General features: G+C 35.3%; 2 protein-coding genes across 2 annotated transcripts; one reads left to right on the top strand and one right to left on the bottom strand.

Moving 5' to 3' along the window:
- Nucleotides 1–9,075: 9,075 nt before the first annotated feature.
- Nucleotides 9,076–13,832, top strand: LOC142227255 (uncharacterized). The gene is made up of 4 exons (XM_075297695.1): nt 9,076–9,363; nt 9,430–9,532; nt 11,407–12,334; nt 13,248–13,832. The coding sequence occupies exons 1-4, from the start codon at nt 9,236–9,238 to the stop codon at nt 13,673–13,675; spliced, it is 1,587 nt and encodes a 528-aa protein (XP_075153810.1). The 5' UTR covers nt 9,076–9,235; the 3' UTR covers nt 13,676–13,832.
- Nucleotides 13,833–16,332: 2,500 nt separating this feature from the next.
- On the bottom strand, nt 16,333–17,429 carry LOC142227256 (seminal metalloprotease 1-like). Its single transcript, XM_075297696.1, has 2 exons — nt 17,178–17,429; nt 16,333–17,098 (listed from the first exon to the last, which is right to left on the bottom strand). Exons 1-2 carry the CDS (start codon nt 17,401–17,403, stop codon nt 16,554–16,556), a joined length of 771 nt encoding a protein of 256 aa, XP_075153811.1. The 5' UTR covers nt 17,404–17,429; the 3' UTR covers nt 16,333–16,553.
- Nucleotides 17,430–20,766: the final 3,337 nt, after the last annotated feature.

Raw genomic sequence — 20,766 nt, forward strand, 5'->3', positions numbered from 1 at the left:
TTTCTTTGAGATATCTAGGATATGTGGTGATGCTAAGTTCGAAGCGAAATAAGATATCGACTTTGATCCTGGCACAAAAAGTGGTTATTGATGTATGTCAGATGGTATTGGAAATGGGCTACATCGAATAGGGTATACACGCAAAAAAATAATTCTTTCTTCCCAAACGAAATTTTAGACAAACAAAGTTCGTTTCTCATTTGCTTTTCGCTGTAAGGAAGTGTATTTGGAAGAAAAGTATATACTTTTTGCGATAAACGTTTATTCTTTTCCAGGATGTAAAAACAATTTCATAAAGACAAACTCAACAAAAAAATTTTTCTGGCTAATTGAATTTTCCCTCACATCTTTCTCAATTCCACGAAGTTTTTTAGTTCATAGCACCTTTTTCTGTAATACAAACAATGTAGAAGAGAATTTTTTTTTACCTTTCGCCTGGACGAAGAATCGAACCGCGGACCATGCAATATGTAAGCCAACACACTATCCACTGAGCTATGTAGCCGTTATTGTCATCAATAGACAATTACCCATATAAGTTATATTTATATAGCATAGCTTGCGGCGCCCACGAACCGAATAAACAAAGATTATTTAACAGAAACAAACATTTAGTTTGGCACCGTGGAGCAGTGATTGCTACGTCCGACTTGCATGCCAAGGGTCGTGGGTTCGATCCCTGCTTCGACCACAGTTTTTTTTTTTTTTTTTTGTTTTACATATATTCCAGATATGTTCGGAAGATTCCGAAAAAATGTTCAACATTACATTGTACTATATTAAATTTTGAAGGGTAAAATGTGTCTTATTAAAGACCTAAAGTCAGAAAAGAACAGTGTTTGATATAAACGAAATGGAATGTGTTTTTGTTTCAAAAATAACTTTTTTTTACTGAAAAAATAAAAATTTTGTAATAAACGAAGTTTTTCGGTGATAAACGTTTAACATTTTCGAAGCAATTCAAAAAACTCGAACAAAAGAAAAACGTTTTCGGTACACGTTTTCCAAAGGTTTTTTTTCTTTGTGTGTAGCTCCCATATAAACCGATCACCAGATTTGAACGTCTTTACTAGGACTTTATACTCAATCCATGGTGGGGCGTACATAAGATTAGGACTGGCCGAACTTTCGGCCTTATATACTACGAAAAACAATACAGTGAAAAAATAATCTTTACTCGATTTAAAACTCCAAGTCTTTAGACACCAAAATTTAAGGTTTGTTTTCTTTTAGTACTAGATACTCAAGGCGTGATGGACAAAAAGAAAACAGAGCACTCGTTTATTCAGGATATGTTCAAACCATCACAGAAAAAAATCGAAATCTTACATTTTTAATGTAAGAAGAGCTTAAATAGTAATAAATATTTACTGCATACACTTTAGATATATGACACTTTACACCTTTAAATTTTGTGTTATTCGACAAAATTCATTAATAAATAAATTTCTATTGTGAATTGAGGAAACGTCACTTTATCAAAATGCAATCTAGTAACACCAACGCGTTTCGTACTTATAATATGTTGTGGACAGAAGACCTATGCAACGATGTTCTGGATAGCTCATATAAATGTTGCATAATGTACTAAAAGAAATTCGGTCTTTAATTGTCCATCCATCGTGGATCTATTCAAGCAAACTTGTGGATATATCCAAGCAATCAACCCGCAGCATAATTCGTTATCACATATCCAATCACTTTCGTGTATAACTAATGCACAATTCATGGTTTCAGTTCCCACTTTTTCGTAATCGGCACTGCACGCAAAGAAAAAAAAACGTTTGGAAAACGTGTACCGAAAACGTTTTTCATTTGTTAAATTTTTTGGAATTGCTTCGAAAATTTTAAACTTTTATCACCAAAAAAATTCGTTCGTTACAAAATTTATATTTTTTCAATAAAAAAAGTTATTTTTGAAACAACAACACATTCCATTTCGTTTATATCAAACACTGTTCTTTTCTGACTTTAGGTCTTTAATAAGACACATTTTACAGTTCAAAATTTAATATACTACAATGTAATGTTGAACATTTTTTCGGAATCTTCCGAACATATCTGGAATATCTATAAAAAAAAAAACTTTGGTCGAAGCAGGGATCGAACCCACGACCCTTGGCATGCAAGTCGGACGTAGCAACCACTGCTCCACGGTGCCAAACTAAATGTTTGTTTCTTTTAAATAAACTTTGTTTATTCGGTTCGTTGGCGCCGCAAGCTATGCTACACAAATAAAACGTATATGAATATTTAACTATTGATGACCATAACAGGTACATAGCTCAGTAGTTAGTGTGTTGGCGTACAAAGTGCATGGTCCGCGGTTCGATTCTCCGTCCAGGCGAAAGGTAAAAAAAAAATTTAAATTTATAAAATCGTATAATTTCTTCTACATTGTTGGTATTACAGGAAAAGGTGTTAAGAACTAAAAAACCTCGTGGATGTGAGGAAGATGTGAAGAAAAATGCAGTTACCAAGAAAACAATGTTTTTTTTTAGTTTGTCTTTATGAAATTGTTTTTACATCCTGGAAAAGAATAAACGTTTATCACAAAAAGTATATACTTTTCTTCCAAATACACTTCCTTACAGCGAAAAGCAAATGAGAAACGAACTTTGTTTGTCTAAAATTTCGTTTGGGAGGAAAGAATTATTTTTTTGCGTGTGTGTTATTCCTCATCCTCACTATTGATCTGACAATCCAATTTCTTGTACAGCAATGCAAATTTCAGTATAGCCTAATAAGATGGCTTTGATTAGAATTTCTTCCAAAAATGTTACTAATGACTGAATTTGGAAAGAAAAATTCTTGTATGTAATTTCCATAAGGAATTAACATAAAGGACCCAAATTGACTCATCTAACCCGGCCGATTTCATTAAAGTCTATAGAATTACGTATTAGCCAACACTGAAACATATGTATAGTCAGGCTTGTGGGATTGGTATCTTGCATTTTCTGTTCAGTAAGTTAGGTTAGGTATAGTGGCAGCTCAATATTTTAGGCTCACTTAGGGCGTTTTCGATTCGCAAAAAATATGTTGCCTTGGTGTTACACTACTTTTTCCCTAATTGACATTTCGCTCAAATGATAGTGTAATTCTAAAGTTATTGTTAATTTATAATATTGTGAGGTATAAAGGATCCAAAATCTATGGCAGTGTCCTTGATATGTTGCAATCAATTTCGAGAATGTTGCACCTTTTTTCCCAATCGAAATCGCCATTAGATTATATACTATGTGATACCATAGCTGAACTTCACTCTTATCAGTGAGTGCTCCCCGATTTAATGTTAAGTTCAATCACAAGGGACCTCCTTTTTATAGCCGAGTCCGAGCCAGCGTTCCACATTGCAGTGAAACCACTTATGCGCTTTACAGACTATCAGTTATTCCGAACGACAGTGCTCGTGTCGAACATATCCCATATATTGTGCACATTATAAGTTAAGTCCGAAGGCATAATCGATACTACTGCATGTTTATGGGATCGATAACAATTTACCGATTATTTACTCATCGCCGACAAGTCGTATCGATCCGACATACTGCAAGATTTTTTACAAACACCGACATTCCGTCCGGAATAACTGATAGTCTGTAAAGCGCATTAGAGAAGCTTTGAAACCCTCAGAAATGTCACCAGCATTGCTGAGGTGGGATAATCCACCGCTGAAAAACTTTTTGGTTTTTGGTCAAAACTGGGTTTGAACCCACGACCCTGTGTATACAAAGCGGGCATGCTAACCATTGCACTATGACTGAAATCGCGACTTTAGCGGCAAAAAGTCAAATTTTCAACTTTAAATATTTAATATTTTCTAGATGGGGTTTATTAACGAATATGTTGATAGTAAAAAATCAAAATAAATTGTTATTGTTGGCAACCCTGTTTATGAACAAACAGCCGTTAATGTTGACAAAACTTTTAATAGGTGGTAACAAGAGTAAATCAGCACAATTTTTTTAAAATTAAAAACTGTTTTTTAAATAAATATTTTTATACAAAAATATGTAAATATGAGTTCTAATACTCAAGGTGAATAGTTTAACTATAAACAAATAGAATTTGCTAAATGTTTGTATTTCGTAGTTATTTTAACGGTTTTCTGGGCGTACTTTTTTGTGAAATTTTGATTATTTTTATCGTTTTTCGTGGAGTAAAACTAAAAATTTTTTGAAATGCCATTGAAAATTTTTCCATGCGATTGTTTGTCGAAATCTCCAGTCTTATGCCATGGCAAAACTGTCTGCTTTTGACTGCTAATGAATGAATGAATGATATTTTTCAGAAACACTCAGGTTTAAAAATGTTGAAATCTTTGAGTTTTTGTTGGCAATTAAGAGAAATTACATATTGAAGAAATTACATATAATTATTATAGAAATTACATATTGAAGTCTGGCGGTTTGAGATATGAATAAGTTCTTGCATGCATAGTCTTGGCAGCAAATAAAAACACAAAATTAAAAAAAAAAATTGGATTTTCATGTTGAAAAGTCGAAATCAAATGGCATTGAAAACGGTGATGAAAAACATTTTTCGCACGAAAGAGAGAAAACCATTTTCTCGCATGTACCTTTTAGCATATTTTACTGGTATTAATATTGGTGTTTAAAACATCTACACCCAATCTTAATTGCTTTCTCCTCGAAATTTGAAAATGGTACTCAAAAGTCTCGTCGTCATTGCATTAAAACTAGTGAAATATTTTTCACAACATATGAATGGTTCCCGATGTCTGTAACAATATACAAAATATTACTATATTTATCTCAAATAAACGAGGTTTCAGTAGGTTAGGTTAGGTTAGGTGGCAGCCCGATGTATCAGGCTCACTTAGACTATTCAGTACATTGTGATACCACATTGGTGAACTTCTCTCTTATCACTGAATGCTGCCCGACACCATGTTAAGCTCAATGACAAGAGACCTCCTTTTTATAGGCGAGTTCGAACGGCGTTCCACATTGCAGTGAAACCACTTAGAGAAGTTTTGAAACCCTCAGAAATGTCACCAACATTACTGAGGTGGGATAATCCACCGCTGAAAAACTTTTTGGTGTTCGGTCGAAGCAGGAATCGAACCCATGACCTTGTATATGCAAGGCAGGCATGCTAACCATTGCACCACGGTGGTTTCAGTAGTAAATTGTAAATTTCTCTGCAGAGGCTCGAAACAAGTGATATAACGAGGATCGAGCTGGTTCCACTCGTAAGGATTCGAGAGTGCACAACATACTTTACATGCATCTCAGAGCTATGGATAGCTCTGGCTCATATATTTGTAAAATTTACTCGGAAAGTGACTAAACGTTGTAAAAGGCTTGGATTACAAAGTTGTTCCTAATTATATATGCTACATTTCTTACCTTGATTGTTTGGTAAAATTTTTAATAGTTCATGAGCTGTAGTAGGAAAAGCGAAAAATTATATTTTTGGCGTTTTGAGCATGAAGATGAAATTTTTCCGACTTAATATATTCAACATTTTTGTTTGCCTAGTCAAGAGCTAGAACTTTGCTGAAGGATGTAAAAACAAATAACACAATTTTTTGAGGTATTTATAGCCATTACTCTAAAAAGGGGGCGTGGCCCGCATATTTTTTCTAAAATCAATTTTTATACCCTCCACCATAGGATGGGGGTATATTAACTTTGTCATTCCGTTTGTAACACATCGAAATATTGCTTTAAGACCCCATAAAGTATATATATTCTGGGTCGTGGTGAAATTCTGAGTCGATCTGAGCATGTCCGTTCGTCCGTCTGTTGAAACAACGCTAACTTCCGAACGAAACAAGCTATCGACTTGAAACTTGCCACAAGTAGTTGTTATTGATGTAGGTAGGATGGTATTGCAAATGGGCCATATCGGTCTTTTACGTATAGTCCCCATATAAACGGACCCCCAAATTTGGCTTAAGGAGCCTCTAAGAGAAGCAAATTTCATCCAATCCGGCTGAAATTTGGTACATGGTGTCAGTATATGGTCTCTAACAACCATGCAAAAATTGGTCCACATCAGCCTATAATTATATATAGCCCCCATATAAACCGATCACCAGATTTGACCTTCGGAGCCTCTTGGAAGACCAAAATTCATCTGATTCAGTTGAAATTTGATATTTAACAACCTTGCCAAAAGTGGTCCATATTAGAGGTGTCACGTGGCACGAAATTGTCCAGACTCATGAAAATTTTCGTGACTCATGCTCATGTCAGCGGCGTGAGTGTGCGTGAGTCACGAAAATAATATCTTCGTGAGTGTGCGTGAGTAACGAATTACGCTCACGAAAATAATCGTGCTCTCCACACTGAAAAAATATTGTGAGGTGAAAGATTTCATGTCTTTAAAATACGAATGCAAATTTTGCTTAACATAGAAGACGCATTTCTTTAGTATAAATTTTTTTTCCTTGACCAAAGGTCAAAGAAAAAGAAAGAAGAAGAAAAAATGTTTGGGCTAAGGTCAACTTGACTTTAATAATTTAGAAAAAATCTTTAAATTTAATAAAATTGTCTTTAAATTTGTTGTCTTTTTGCATCTTGAATACAAAGCAAAAAATCGTTCAAATATAGGACATGTTTTTCAACACTTTATTTTAAAGACGTTTTTTACATGAAGCACAGCATAATTTCTACTAGAAGTCGAGTCTTAATTTGGAAAATAGAGTCGTCGTTAACTTGTTGTTAAAGGACTTTGATAGCATATGAAGAGAAAAATCGAAAAATTAAAATTTGCTTCCTAGAAGCAAGTACACAAAACCCGATTTTAAAAGAGAATTGTGTCTTAAAAGTATCCTTTCTTGTATTCTCCGAAATCAATACCAATTTTTTTAAAGTAAAGACAAAATCTTTGGAACAGGGTATGCTTTTTTTCAGTGCAACATAAAACGCTTCAAAGTTAAATTCATTTGATATTTTAGTGACATCTAGGATGTTAAGAGTTAAATAACGCTCTCCATTTTAATTGTGCTCAGGTAATTTACTCATAAAATTATTCGTGAGTCACTACATTTTCGTGCGTGAGTGTGCGTGAGTTACAGTTTTCTTTTCGTGAGTGTGCGTGAGACCTACCAAACAATATCGTGCGTGAGTGTGCGTGAGTAAGATTTTTCCGTCGTGAGTGTGTGTGAGTAAAATATTACTCACGTGCACACCTCTAGTCCATATCAGTCCATAATCATATATAGCCCCCATATAAACCGATCCCGAGATTTGGTTTTGGAGCCTCTTGGAGGAGCAAATTTTGTCCGAGTCAGTTGAAATTTGGTACATTGTGTTAGTATATGGTCGTTAACAACCATGCCTAACTAGGTCCATGCCGGTCTATAGTTAGATATAGCCCTCAGACAAATCGATCCCCAATCACACAAAAATTGGTCCATATCAAGTTCATAATTGTATAAAGCCCCAACATAAGCGACCCCCATATTTCAATTCTGGCTCTCTACGTACCGTGCAAAAGTCCATGTCGATTCGTAATTATTTATAGACTTACCTATACATAACTTTTTTGTCTAATATATACCACGTATGAACTAACTCACAATTTAGAAAACGCAATCCATGGTGGAGGGTACATAAGATTCGGCCTGGCCGAACTTACGGCCGTATATATTTGTTTTTAACTACAAATGTACTCACAAAATTTTGTGAAACGATCTTGGTGGGAAGTATTTTTTGCCCCTAAAATCATGATTTAGTGCATTGCACCCTTTCCCTTCCTTTCAGTAACTTAATAGTATCAATTCCCTTAATCTTCTTAATAATATGAAGTGGACGCTTATAATTAAATAATAAATGCTAAAAATACTGTTTTATTGAGGAATACATGGCTTGTTGTATGGAGGAAATTGGTACTGAAGCGACTCTTAAAAAGCCTGAAGAGCCCAAACAGCTTCGTTTTTGGATCTTCATATTATGCCCAATATCATAAGATCATATAGTAGTAAATTTTTATGATAATTTAAAATTCCTGTTTAATCGATTCGATTACAGAGTTCTTCACCAGCATTTTCGTTATCGACTGCTACCGTTACAATAGCTCTAATTTCTCGAAGGCGAAACAGAAAAGTGAGAGAAACCAAATATGGTTTAACAAGAAAAGCTTTTACTGAATCAAATGCTGTTATACACATTCATTTAACAGAACTGTTTAAAGCACATTAATGAGAGAGTAAATGTTTATCTTAACAGTTCCAAAAGTAGTAGCGTACAACACTGTCATATGGAGAATGTCTACCTAACAAAACTACGAGTATGCACTAAATATCAGAAAATCCAAATAGATACAATGCCTTTGCAGTTGTTTATAATCATAAAATATAAGTCATTTGTTTATCTATTTCTCTCTTTCTCTCTCTCTCTCTCTCGCTTTCACATTCAATCTCTTCAGGAAGATAGTGAAATTGTTATTCATATGTTGCAATGCATATGATAAGATATAGCCATAATGTTATCTTATCAACTAATATGCGAGCTACAGTGAATGGTATAGTAATACTCATTTAATACATGAAGTTAACATATAAGGAGAGTTTAAATACAACAGTTTTTTTTTCTTCTCTAAAAAACTGTTTTATTTTAATTTTTTGTGGATAATTTAAATGCTCCTCCTTACTAAGGTGCCGGAATTGAATAAACAGAAGCGAAAAATCAATATTTTAGACATCAGTTTTTCATCGAGGTCAGAAAGCAGTTAAAGGTGCTCGGGACACACTGAGAAGTTGTATTAGGTGTGACTACTGCAAAAAAATAGTCGTGAATTCAAAAAGATAATCTAAAATCACCATTGAAGGAAGATGGTCACCAAAAACCCGAAAAAAATGAAAATCAGTAATTTATATATATTTTAAACGATTCCAATCTTGTTCTTATTTTTTGTTCGTATTAATTTCTGGAGCCACGTTATACTCATACTGGGAGATGATAATTTGCACTGCGATTTTGTATAGCATTAATTTAGTCGGTTTATTCCTCTAGGGTTCTTTCACCACTTTTCGTCAGATATATAGATAACGATTACTCACTGGGTAAGCCTAATAGCGTTAAGACATTTAGTCATTTTTTACGTCTACATAAGATAACATGAGTGCGCTCTATCGAAATAAAAATATAACGTCAATAAAATAGAAGATACTTACGGAAGCTAAAACAAAATATTTGTTTTTTTTTTAAATACTAGCCGAAAATTTCTACTAAACCATGCAATTTGAGAGAACTCCAAAATGGCTCACATAACAATAAATTTTGCCATTTTTATGGTTCTTGCTGTACTGGCCAGAGGAGAGATAAAGGTGTGCCCCAGATTTTGTAAATGTGATTTATATCAAAATCTCAATAGGGCCCAATGTAGGTGAGATTTCAAGGAATGCTTAATATAAGAAACTAAACAAATATTGTAAACAAAAACTTTTTTTAGTTCGAAAAATCTTATAAGTGCGGAGATTGAAGCCCCTAAAATTGTACAGATCTTGGATTTGAGCTACAATGAAATTGCCAGTATAGAGAGCACATCATTTCAGGTACGTATACGCACAAAAATAATTTTAAATGGAATTTCATAATAATGGCGTTTCACAATAGTCGGTTCATGAAAGTGAATCAACACGCTCTTGGTGCCAAACGGAGAACAGACGGTGTCATTCTAATAATGATAAAATGGCACCAAGCATTATCAAAAAAATAACTACTATTCACGATTCAAATTTGAAATGGTTAAACATTTATAATAAGGCATGTACAATTTAACTTTTAATAGCAAACAATAGATGTGGGGACCTACACTGAAAAAATATTGTCGTGAGGTCTAAGATGTTATGTCTTTAAAATACGAATGCAAATTTTGCTTAGCATAGAAGACGCATTTCTCTAATATAAAGTTTTTTTCCTTGTCCAAAAGCCGATAAACTTTTCGATGAAGTCGTATTGTCCTTATAATTAAGTGCTTTCACTTAAGAATGGGTATCATAATATGAAAGAAAAAACGTTTGGACTAGTTTAGGTTAGGTTAGGTGGCAGCCCGATGTATCAGGCTCACTTAGACTATTCAGTCCATTGTGATACCACATTGGTGAACTTCTCTCTTATCACTGAGTGCTGCCCGATTCCATGTTAAGCTCAATGACAAGGGACCTCCTTTTTATAGCCGAGCCCGAACGGCGTTCCACATTGCAGTGAAACCACTCAGAGAAGCTTTAAAACCCTCAGAAATGTCACCAGCATTACTGAGGTGGGATAATCTACCGCTGAAAAACTTTTTGGTGTTCGGTCGAAGCAGGAATCGAACCCACGGCCTTGTGTATGCAAGGCGGGCATGCTAACCATTGCACCACGGTGGCTCCCAACGTTTGGACTAAGGTAAACTTGACTTTAATAATTCAGAAAAATTCTTTAAATTTAACGAAATTGTCTTTAAATTTGTTTTCTTTTTGCATCTTGACTACAAAGCAAAAAATCGTTCAAATATAGGACATGTTTTCCAACACTTTATTTTAAAGACGGTTTTTACTTGAAACATAGCATAATTTCTACTGGAAGTCGAGTCTTAATTTGAAAAATAAAGTTGCCGTTAACTCGCTTTTAAAGGACTTTGATAGCATATGGTGAAACAAAGCTGAAAAAGCGAACAATTTAAATTTGCTTCCTAGAGTCAAGTACACAAAACCCAAATTTAAACGAGAATTGTGTCTTAAAATTATCCTAGCTTGTATTCTCCGCATTTTTGGCTCGGAATCTATATGAAAAATTTTAAAGTAAAGACAAAATCTTTGGAACCGCGTATGTTGTTCTCTTTCTACCTCGGTATATCCTACCTGTTGGCCTGGCTTTGAAAATTCGTTTCGGCGATCGTACATCTGTCATTCTTACAACATGTCCAAACATCTTAATTTATTCCTACCTATACTGTCGTTTAGGGGTTCTAAGGATAAAGTAGATCATCGTTTCTTATTCTAGATCATCTTGTTTTTCCGACAGCTTGTCGTAGGCACTTCCTTTCCGTAGCTTGGATTCTGCTTTTGCTTTTCGTTGTGTGGGCCCACGATTCGCTTCCATAAGTAAAAGTGGGAGTATGTGTCGAATTATAGTCTTCTACTTTCGTCTCTATTGATACTTCTCGCTTACTAATAAAGTTCTTATTCAGTAAGTGATAGAGGTTAGCAGTGGCCGCTAACCTTTTATCAAGCGAAATGAACACCAAAGGCTTCCGCATAAATACGGATAAATTCGAAACGATGATAATAAGCAGTGATAAAAACAGACAAAAACACTGAATCAAATGCAACTATTTCGTCACTTAGGGCAACCATAAGCGAAGATGGAAAATGGAACAGATGTAGGGAATTCGCCAACCATAAATCATTTATTCTATCTAATTTCTATTTCTTTTGTTTTTCAGAAATATTACCATGTGAAATATCTCAATCTCTCCCACAATGCAATACAAACTTTGGATTTGGATAGTTTTTCCCAGCTGAAACGCATTTTGGAGATCGATTTATCATACAATCGACTCGAATATATGGATGAGCGTATATTCGAAAGAAATCGCCGTCTAATAAATATCAACCTAGAGGGTAATAAATTTATGACATTGGAAACGAAACCATTCCTCCGAAGTATTTCATTGACCACCTTAAATCTAAGGAATTCGCAATTGATTTTCGTTCACGAGTCATTATTTTCCTCATTGCCTAACCTCAATGATCTGGACTTATCACAAAATCTATTGAATACATTTGGAGTAAATGATTTTTTGGGTTTACAAAATTTGAAAACTTTAAACTTATCGGGGAACTCCTTTAAATGTACCCCACCCATAAAGGAAAACGTTCAATTACTTAGAGGTCAAGGCTTAAATGTTGTAATTGATCAATGTCAAGAGGATTCAGCAGAAATCATAGCTCCCATTGAGTCATTCAGAAATAATGAAAAATTTCAGAAGATGACTCTACTGGAAGAAGTTGAAGAGCCACAGCCGGATTTCCTTAAACAATGGCATCTTACATTAGATAGTGAAGAAGATTTGGATGAGCAGGAAGACTCATCGGAGATCACAGATTCGTTTTTGGCCAGCAGTGAATGGCTACGTTTTGCCCCTGATGCTGTTCTCTGTGATAGCCAGAAATTTAAACTTTGCCAGAGCTATAGAAAATGTCTGGGAAATCTTAATACAGCCTGGCATGAGAAACGAGCTTTGGATACCTTCACTTCAAGTGAAGCTAAATTCTCTTTCTTCCTGGGAGCTGCTTGCGGAATAACCCTGGTTATTTGTATACTAACCTGTGCTTTGTGTTTGAAAAATTGCTGCGCATCCAAAAAGAGAGGTAATTATGATGGTGATATAGTGAAGACTTTCTAACAAAATTTTTTAAACGAAATATTTTCTAAAATGGGAAAAATATGTAGGAAAAATTCCATAGTTTGTTGTATTTCAGAATCGTGCTTTACATGAACAAAAAAAAATATATTTTCTGTGAAAATCGACGTTTGTTAAGTTTAAAACTTTGTAACTTTTTTAAAAATTCCGAAAAGCTATATTCTTCATTTTTTCAAAATTTTTATTTTCAAAACGACATTGAGAAAAAAAGCACTTCCCTATTTTCCGACATTCAAAATGGCAAATCGCTAGAACTTAGTTTTCTTATAAAGAAATAAATGGAGACCCTGTCGGACTAAAAGTAAATTTGTATTTGAACTTCTTACCAAGCAGAACTATTTTGCCAAAATTTAAAATTGTTTTGTTTTAGGGTTTAGGACGTATCGCCAAACGGAAATTTTGCGATTTCGAATATCACATTACAATTTGTTGAGTATGTTTTCATTTTTATCAGATCATTTTCTTCTTCGTATGAGATCATTAAAATCACAGTTGATTTTGTCGATAAAAGTTGATTGGTCGAATTGGGCCAACACCAGAAGTGGATTAGCCGATTTGACTCATTTTCAAAAAATAAGTCAATAAGACTATCTTGAAAAGTACAAGATCTCTTCTTATAAGAAATAACTTTATTTTTATGCAAATTATTTTTTTTAAAGGAAATAAACCACATTAGAGACAATCGCGGCAGCTCTAGCTAGTAAATCGGCTAAATTTGATATAAAAAAGGAAATTTTAAACAAACGAAATTCTCTTTTAAAATAAAGAAAATAGAATTTCATTTGTTTACAATTTTCTTTCAGAAAAAAAAACATCTTTGGAGAATTGTAAAAAAATAACTTTGCTTTATTTTTCATTAGATCGCTTTCCCGAAATCGAAGAACAGCACGAGGAGGGCATAGGAACTCAACCATTGGCCCGCCAAAATTTACCCCCACAAAGTAGAAGGCCAGTTAGAAGACGTGCCCCACATCCTCCAAATCGAACTGCCATGGTACGCTACGAAGGTCCAGTAGGTGAAAATTTCCTATCACGATTATTTGGACGACCAGCCAGAAGTCAATATTATCGTACCATAAATCAAAATACGGCCACCCTAATTAGAAGACTTAGCCGTAGTAATTTATTTAATAATCGTTTGAGTCAACATTTTGCCGATCGACAGAATTCCAATGAGACTTCTAGTCCTGAACCTCAGGAATGTTTACCTTCTGCTCCACGTCCCGAAACACCTCCACCTTGCTATGGAGACGTGGTGGTGAATGGATGCGATGAACATGAGAAATAACAATGGTGGAATTTTTAGAGAAATTTTTATTGCGTGGACCTTAGTATTCGAATCAACTTGAAATTTAATCTAAATTTATAAAGGAGTGACATGTTATATAATGAGTTACAATAACTAATAAAAAACATTGCTAGTCAAAATGCAAACAGACAACCAATTTAAAGACAAATTCATTAAAAGAAAAATTCAATAAATTTCAGAATTATTCAAGTCAAGTTGACCTTAGCCCAAACATTTCTTCTTTCATGTTATGATACCAATTTTTAAGTCAAAGCACCTAATTATAAGGACAATACGACTTCATTGAAAAGTTTATCGACTTTTGGACAAGGAAAAAAAACTTTGTATTAGAGTAATGCGTCTTCTATGCTAAGCAAAATTTGCATTCGTATTTTAAAGGCATGAAATCTTTGACCTCACAACAATATTTTTTTCAGTGTGGGAAGAGCCCGGGAGTTACTAAGCTTACACGAAAGTGATCAGTTGTATCATTTTCCAAGTTTTCTGTTCCTTACAGATGTGCCCTCAATTCTGATCGTCCTGATTGTCGTCCAGGTCTGTTTCAATCGTTGCCCAGTGCTGTTCTGGTTTGGGTCATACCAAAGAATATTCAGTTTTCAGTCTTGTAAACCAATCGACCTGGATCCAAAGCTCCCTTATCTTTGTATTCTAGCCCAATAGCTGTTAAGTTTTCCATTATCGAGCAATGGGTCGTGGTGAAATTCTGAGTCGATCTAAGCATGTCCGTCCGTCCGTTTGTTAAAATCACGCTAACTTCCGAACGAAACAAGCTAGCGACGTGAAACTTGACACAAGTAGTTGTTATTGATGTAAGTCAGATGGTATTGCAAATGGGCCATACCACTTCTTCGTATAGCCCCCACGACGATCAGATTTGGCTTGAGGAGCCTATAAGAGTAGCCTATTTCATCCGATCCGGCAGAAATTTGGTACATGGTGTAAGTTTATGGTCTCTAGCAACCATGCAAAAATTGGTCCATATCGGTCCATAATTATATATAGCCCCCATATAAACCGATCCCCAGATTTGACCTACGGAGTCTCTTGCAGGAGCAAACTTCTTCGGATCCGGTTGAAATTTGGTACTTTGTTTAAGTATATGGTATCTAACAACCATGCAAGAATTGGTCCATATCAGTCCATAATTATATATAGCCCCCATATAAATCGATCCCCAGATTTGACCTCCGAAACCTCTTGGAGGAGCAAAATTCATCGGATCCGGTTGAAATTTGGTACTTTGTGTATATGGTCTCTAACAACCATGCAAAAATTTGTCCATATTGGTCCATAATTATATATAGCCCCCATATAAATCGATCCCCAGATTTGACCTCCGGAACCTCTTGGAGGAGCAAAATTCATCGGATCCGGTTGAAATTTGGTACTTTGTGTAAGTATATAGTCTCTAACAACCATGCAAAAATTTGTCCATATCGGTCCATAATTATATATGGCCCCCATATAAATCGATCCCCAGATTTGAACTCCGGAACCTCTTGGAGGAGCAAAATTCATCCGATTAGGTTGAAATTTGGTGCATGGTGTTAGTATATAGTCTCTAACAAGCATGCAAAAATTGGTCCATATTAGTCCATAATTATATATAGCCCCCATATAAACCCTTCAGATTTGATCTCCGCAGCCTCTTGGAGGAGCAAAATTCATCTGATCCGGTTGAAATTTGGAACGTGGTGTTAGTATATGGGCGCTAATAACCATTCCAAAATTGGTCCATATCGATCTATAGTTATATATAGCCGATCCACAATCACACAAAAATTGGTCCATATCGGTTCATAATCATGGTTGCCACTCTACCCAAAAATAATCTACCAAAATTTTATTTCTATAGAAAATGTTGTCAAAATTTTAATTCTGTGGAGAATTTTGTCAAAATTTTATTTCTATATAAAATTTTGTCAACATTTTATTTCTATAGAAAATTTTGTCAAAATTTTATTTCTATAGAAAATTTTGTCAAAATTTTATTTCTATAGAAAATTTTGTCAAAATTTTATTTCTATAGAAAATGTTGCCCAAACTTTACTTCTATAGAATATGTTGTCAAATTTTATTTCTTTAGAAACTTTTGTCAAATTTTTTTTCTATAGAATATTTTGTCAAACTTAATTAACATATATACGTATTTAATCGGCTTTTTTTAGTTTAATGTATACCACGTATGGACCTTGCGATTTAGAAGATGGTGTTAGGAAACTTTAAGATACCTTGCCATCGGCAAGTGTTACCGCAACGAAAGTAATTCGATTGTGGATGACAGTCTTCAGTAGAAGTTTCTACGCAATCTATGGTGGAGGGTACAAAGCTTCGGCCTGGCCGAACTTACGGCCGTATATACTTGTTTTGACTAAGGTTATGCTTAACCTTAAGTACTTAGTATCTCATAAGGTCTATACCATAAACTTGGACCACCAGTCAACTATTTTAGAATGAATACCACCAAAGAATAAACACGTTTCTCCCCAAGGAAAGTTTTGAGAAACGGAATTTCCCTTTGTTTCTAAGCCTCTTGGTTAAAGGCAATAAAAATCGAATTTTTGATTCTCATTTTTGTATGTAACTGATCGTTATATAAATAAGAAATAATTGTATTTAAATTAAAAACAATGCTGTGATATTTACATGTTTTTTATATTTACTTATTTTGAAGATTTCAATGAAGATGCAATTCACGTAATTGCGATATAAAAGAAAATCTAATAAAATATTGAAATAACGAAAAAAAAAAACTAACCCCGAGATTAGTTATTCACTGCTTTACTGTAAACAAAGATTATTTTCTTTAAATCATATTTTCTCTTATTTCGATCAATATATCGATTATTGTAAGCTTTTAAACTAATACCGGACATTTATACATCAAATTCAATTTGGCAATATCACCAGAGCTCATACCGCGGCGTTGACCAATCTCAATATCCTCATCCTTCAAAGGTATAATAGTTTTCTGGCCATTCTTCGAAAATGCCGTAGAACTGTAGTGAAGCACACTACCATAGTCATATTCAATGCCAAAGTCGGAGACGGTGTCAGCATCGTATTTCTTGAAGTTGCCCTCTTTACCTTCTTTAATATTCTCTTCGACAATCTTAACAAAATCATCACGATTAGAGGCACATTGTTGATGATGAAAACCCAAGCTATGCAGGACTTCATGTACAATAGTTCCCAGTTTGAAGCATCCCGTATCCAAGGGATCAACTTGTAAATTCAATGTCTGCAATTGACCGCGATAGCCAACTTTTGTATGACAACCTGAGGGTTCACCAATGAAATGAAGATAAGCGGTCATATCTGCTGGAGCGGGAATGAAACGAATGCAGGAAACTTCCTCAATGAGTCGAAGACCATGTAAAATATGATTGACATGTTCAGCGTCTAATTAAAATTGCGAAGTTAAAAATAATTATATATATTTCTTTTTACATTTCTCAGTGAGTTCTAAATTTCTGCTTACCAAAAACCTCATCTATTTTAAAATGAACTTTGCCATTAGGCCAACGCTTGGATTCGGCAATTTCTCCATTACGAGTAAACTCTACTTCCATATCTCCTTGAAAGAATCCACCAATTAGTTCATGATCTTCCTCCTGTTCATTCCAACTATCAAGAGGAGCAGCTAGACCATTAACTATGAATATAACCAATATTAAATATTTTGCAATTTTAAAGTGCGATTTCATTTTTGGCAAATCAATTTAGTTGGCGTTTACCTGACGAATGAACAAATTAAATAGACCATCAAAGCACTTGAGTTGCTTGTACGTTCGAAATTCTAGTGGCTGATAAACAATATGGATAATCTGCACTGAGAAAAACAATGTACTCAGTATTTCGAAATTTTTTTTTATTGATTTCGAGCCAAAGATGCGAGAAAATAATATATAACCTTTAAAATTTAGGACAGGCAATTTACACAATTTTAAGGAGAAATTTTCTTAAAATAAAAAAATTAATGAAAAGAAAGTTCATAATATTTGCTTTAAAAATTGTTTTCTTTGAATTTGTAACATGAACATAGACCAACACTTATTTTGAAGATTTGCATCTTAGGCTTAAAGTTTTTTCAAAATTAAGAAAATATTTTTATATCCTCCACCATAGGATGGGGGTATATTAACTTTGTCATTCCGTTTGTAACACATCGAAATATTGCTGTAAGACCCCATAAAGTATATATATTCTGGGTTGTGGTGAAATTCTGCGTCGATCTGAGCATGTCCGTCCGTCCGTCCGTCTGTTTAAATCACGCTAACTTCCGAACGAAACAAGCTATCGACTTGAAACTTGGCACAAGTAGTTGTTATTGATGTAGGTCGGATGATATTGCAAATGGGCCATATCGGTCCACTTTTACGTATAGCCCCCATATAAACGGACCATCAAATATGGCTTGCAGATCCTCTATGAGGAGCAAACTTCATCCGATTTGGCTGAAATTTGGTACGTGGTGTTAGTATATGGTCTCTAACAACAACGCCAAAATTGGTCCACATCCGTCCATAATTATATATAGATCCCATATACCCGATTCCCCGATTTGGCTTGCGGAGCCTCTAAGAGAAGCAAATTTCATCCGATCCGGTTGAAAGTTGGTACATGGTGTAAGTATACGGTCTCTAATGGCCATGCAAAAATTGGTCGAAATCGGTCCATAATTATACATAGCTCCCATAATTATATATTAATATTGGTCGAAATCGGTCCACAATAATATACATCGGTCCATAATTATACACAGCCCCCATATAAACCGATCGCCCGATTTGGCAGCGGGGCCTCTACGAGAAGCAAATTTCATGCGATCCGGTTGAAATTTGGTACATGGTGTTAGTATGTGGTCTCTAACAACCATGCAAGTTTAAGGAGAAAATTTCTTAAAATAAAACAAGTATAAACGGCCGTAAGTTCGGCCAGGCCGAATCCTATGTACCCTCCACCATGGATTGCGTAGAAACTTCTACGAAAGACTGTCATCCACAATCGAATTACTTGGGTTGTGGTATCTTAAATCGTTTTCTAAATTGTGAGTTAGTCCATAAGTGGTATATATTAGTGGTATATATTATACAACTATAGACCGATATGGACCTAGTTAGGCATGGTTGTTAACGGTCATATACTAGCACAATGAACCAAATTTCAACTGACTCGGATGAAATTTGCTCCTCCAAGAGGCTCCAAAACCAAATCTCGGGATCGGTTTATATGGGGGCTATATATGATTATGGACTGATATGGAACACTTTTGGCATGGTGGTTAAATATCATATACTACAACCACGTACAAATTTCAACCAGATCGGATGAATTTTGCTTCTCCAAAAAGCACCGGAGGTAAAATCTGGGGATCGGTTTATATGGGGGCTATACATAATTATGGACCGATGTAGACCAATTTTTACATAGTTGTTAGAGACCATATACTAACACCATGTACCAAACTTCAGCCGTATCGATTGAAATTTGCTTCTCTTAGAGGCTCCGAAAGCCAAATCAGGGGATCGGTTTATATGGGGGCTGTATATAATTATGGACCGATGTATATTATTGTGGACCGATTTCGACCAATATTAATATATAATTATGGGGGCTATATATAATTATGGACCGATTTCGACCAATTTTTGCATGGCCATTAGAGACCGTATACTTACACCATGTACCAAATTTCAGCCGGATCGGATGAAATTTGCTTCTCTTAGAGGCTCCGCAAACCAAATCAGGGGATCGGTTTATATGGGGGCTATATATAATTATTGACCGATGTGGACCAATTTTTGAATAGTTGTGAGAGACCATATACAAACACCACGTACCAAATTTCAGCCGGATCGGACGAAACTTTCTTCTCTTAGAGGCTCCGCAAGCCAAATCTGGGGATCGGTTTATATGGGGGCTACATATAATTATGGACCGATGTGGACCAATTTTTACATAGTTGTTACAAACCATATAAAGGGTGATTCTTTTGAGGTTAGGATTTTCATGCATTAGTATTTGACAGATCACGTGGGATTTCAGACATGGTGTCAAAGAGAAAGATGCTCAGTATGCTTTGACATTTCATCATGAATAGACTTACTAACGAGCCACAACGTCGAATTTTCAGTGAATGGGCCCTAGAAAAGTTGGCAGAAAATCCGCTTTTTTATCGACAAATTTTGTTCAGCGATGAGGCTCATTTCTGGTTGAATGGCTACGTAAATAAGCAAAATTGCCGCATTTGGAGTGAAGAGCAACCAGAAGCCGTTCAAGAACTGCCCATGCATCCCGAAAAATGCACTGTTTGGTGTGGTTTGTACGCTGGTGGAATCATTGGACCGTATTTTTTCAAAGATGCTGTTGGACGCAACGTTACGGTGAATGGCGATCGCTATCGTTCGATGCTAACAAACTTTTTGTTGCCAAAAATGGAAGAACTGAACTTGGTTGACATGTGGTTTCAACAAGATGGCGCTACATGCCACACAGATCGCGATTCTATGGCCATTTTGAGGGAAAACTTCGGAGAACAATTCATCTCAAGAAATGGACCGGTAAGTTGGCCACCAAGATCATGCGATTTGACGCCTTTAGACTATTTTTTGTGGGGCTACGTCAAGTCTAAAGTCTACAGAAATAAGCCAGCAACTATTCCAGCTTTGGAAGACAACATTTCCGAAGAAATTCGGGCTATTCCGGCCGAAATGCTCGAAAAAGTTGCCCAAAATTGGACTTTCCGAATGGACCACCTAAGACGCAGCCGCGGTCAACATTTAAATGAAATTATCTTCAAAAAGTAAATGTCATGGACCAATCTAACGTTTCAAATAAAGAACCGATGAGATTTTGCAAATTTTATGCGTTTTTTTAAAAAAAAAAGTTATCAAGCTCTTAACAAATCACCCTTTACTAACACCATGTACCAAATTTCAGCCGGATCGGATGAAAGTTGCTTCTCTTAGAGGGTCTGCAAACCAAATTTGGGGATCCGTTTATATGGGGGCCGAAAGTGGACCGATATGGCCCGTTTGCAATACCATCCGACCTACATCAATAGCAAC

Source organism: Haematobia irritans, chromosome 2, assembly GCF_050003625.1.
Source record: "Haematobia irritans isolate KBUSLIRL chromosome 2, ASM5000362v1, whole genome shotgun sequence".
NCBI classification, from domain to species: Eukaryota; Metazoa; Arthropoda; class Insecta; order Diptera; family Muscidae; genus Haematobia; species Haematobia irritans.

Coding starts and splice junctions, on each gene's coding strand:
- LOC142227255 (XM_075297695.1), top strand. CDS start 9,236: ATGGCTCACATAACAATAAATTTTGCCATTTTTATGGTTCTTGCTGTA. Junction 9,364..9,429: donor CTCAATAGGGCCCAATGTAG/GTGAGATTTCAA, acceptor AACTTTTTTTAG/TTCGAAAAATCTTATAAGTG. Junction 12,335..13,247: donor CTGCGCATCCAAAAAGAGAG/GTAATTATGATG, acceptor ATTTTTCATTAG/ATCGCTTTCCCGAAATCGAA.
- LOC142227256 (XM_075297696.1), bottom strand. CDS start 17,403: ATGAAATCGCACTTTAAAATTGCAAAATATTTAATATTGGTTATATTC. Junction 17,099..17,177: donor TAAAATAGATGAGGTTTTTG/GTAAGCAGAAAT, acceptor AATTTTAATTAG/ACGCTGAACATGTCAATCAT.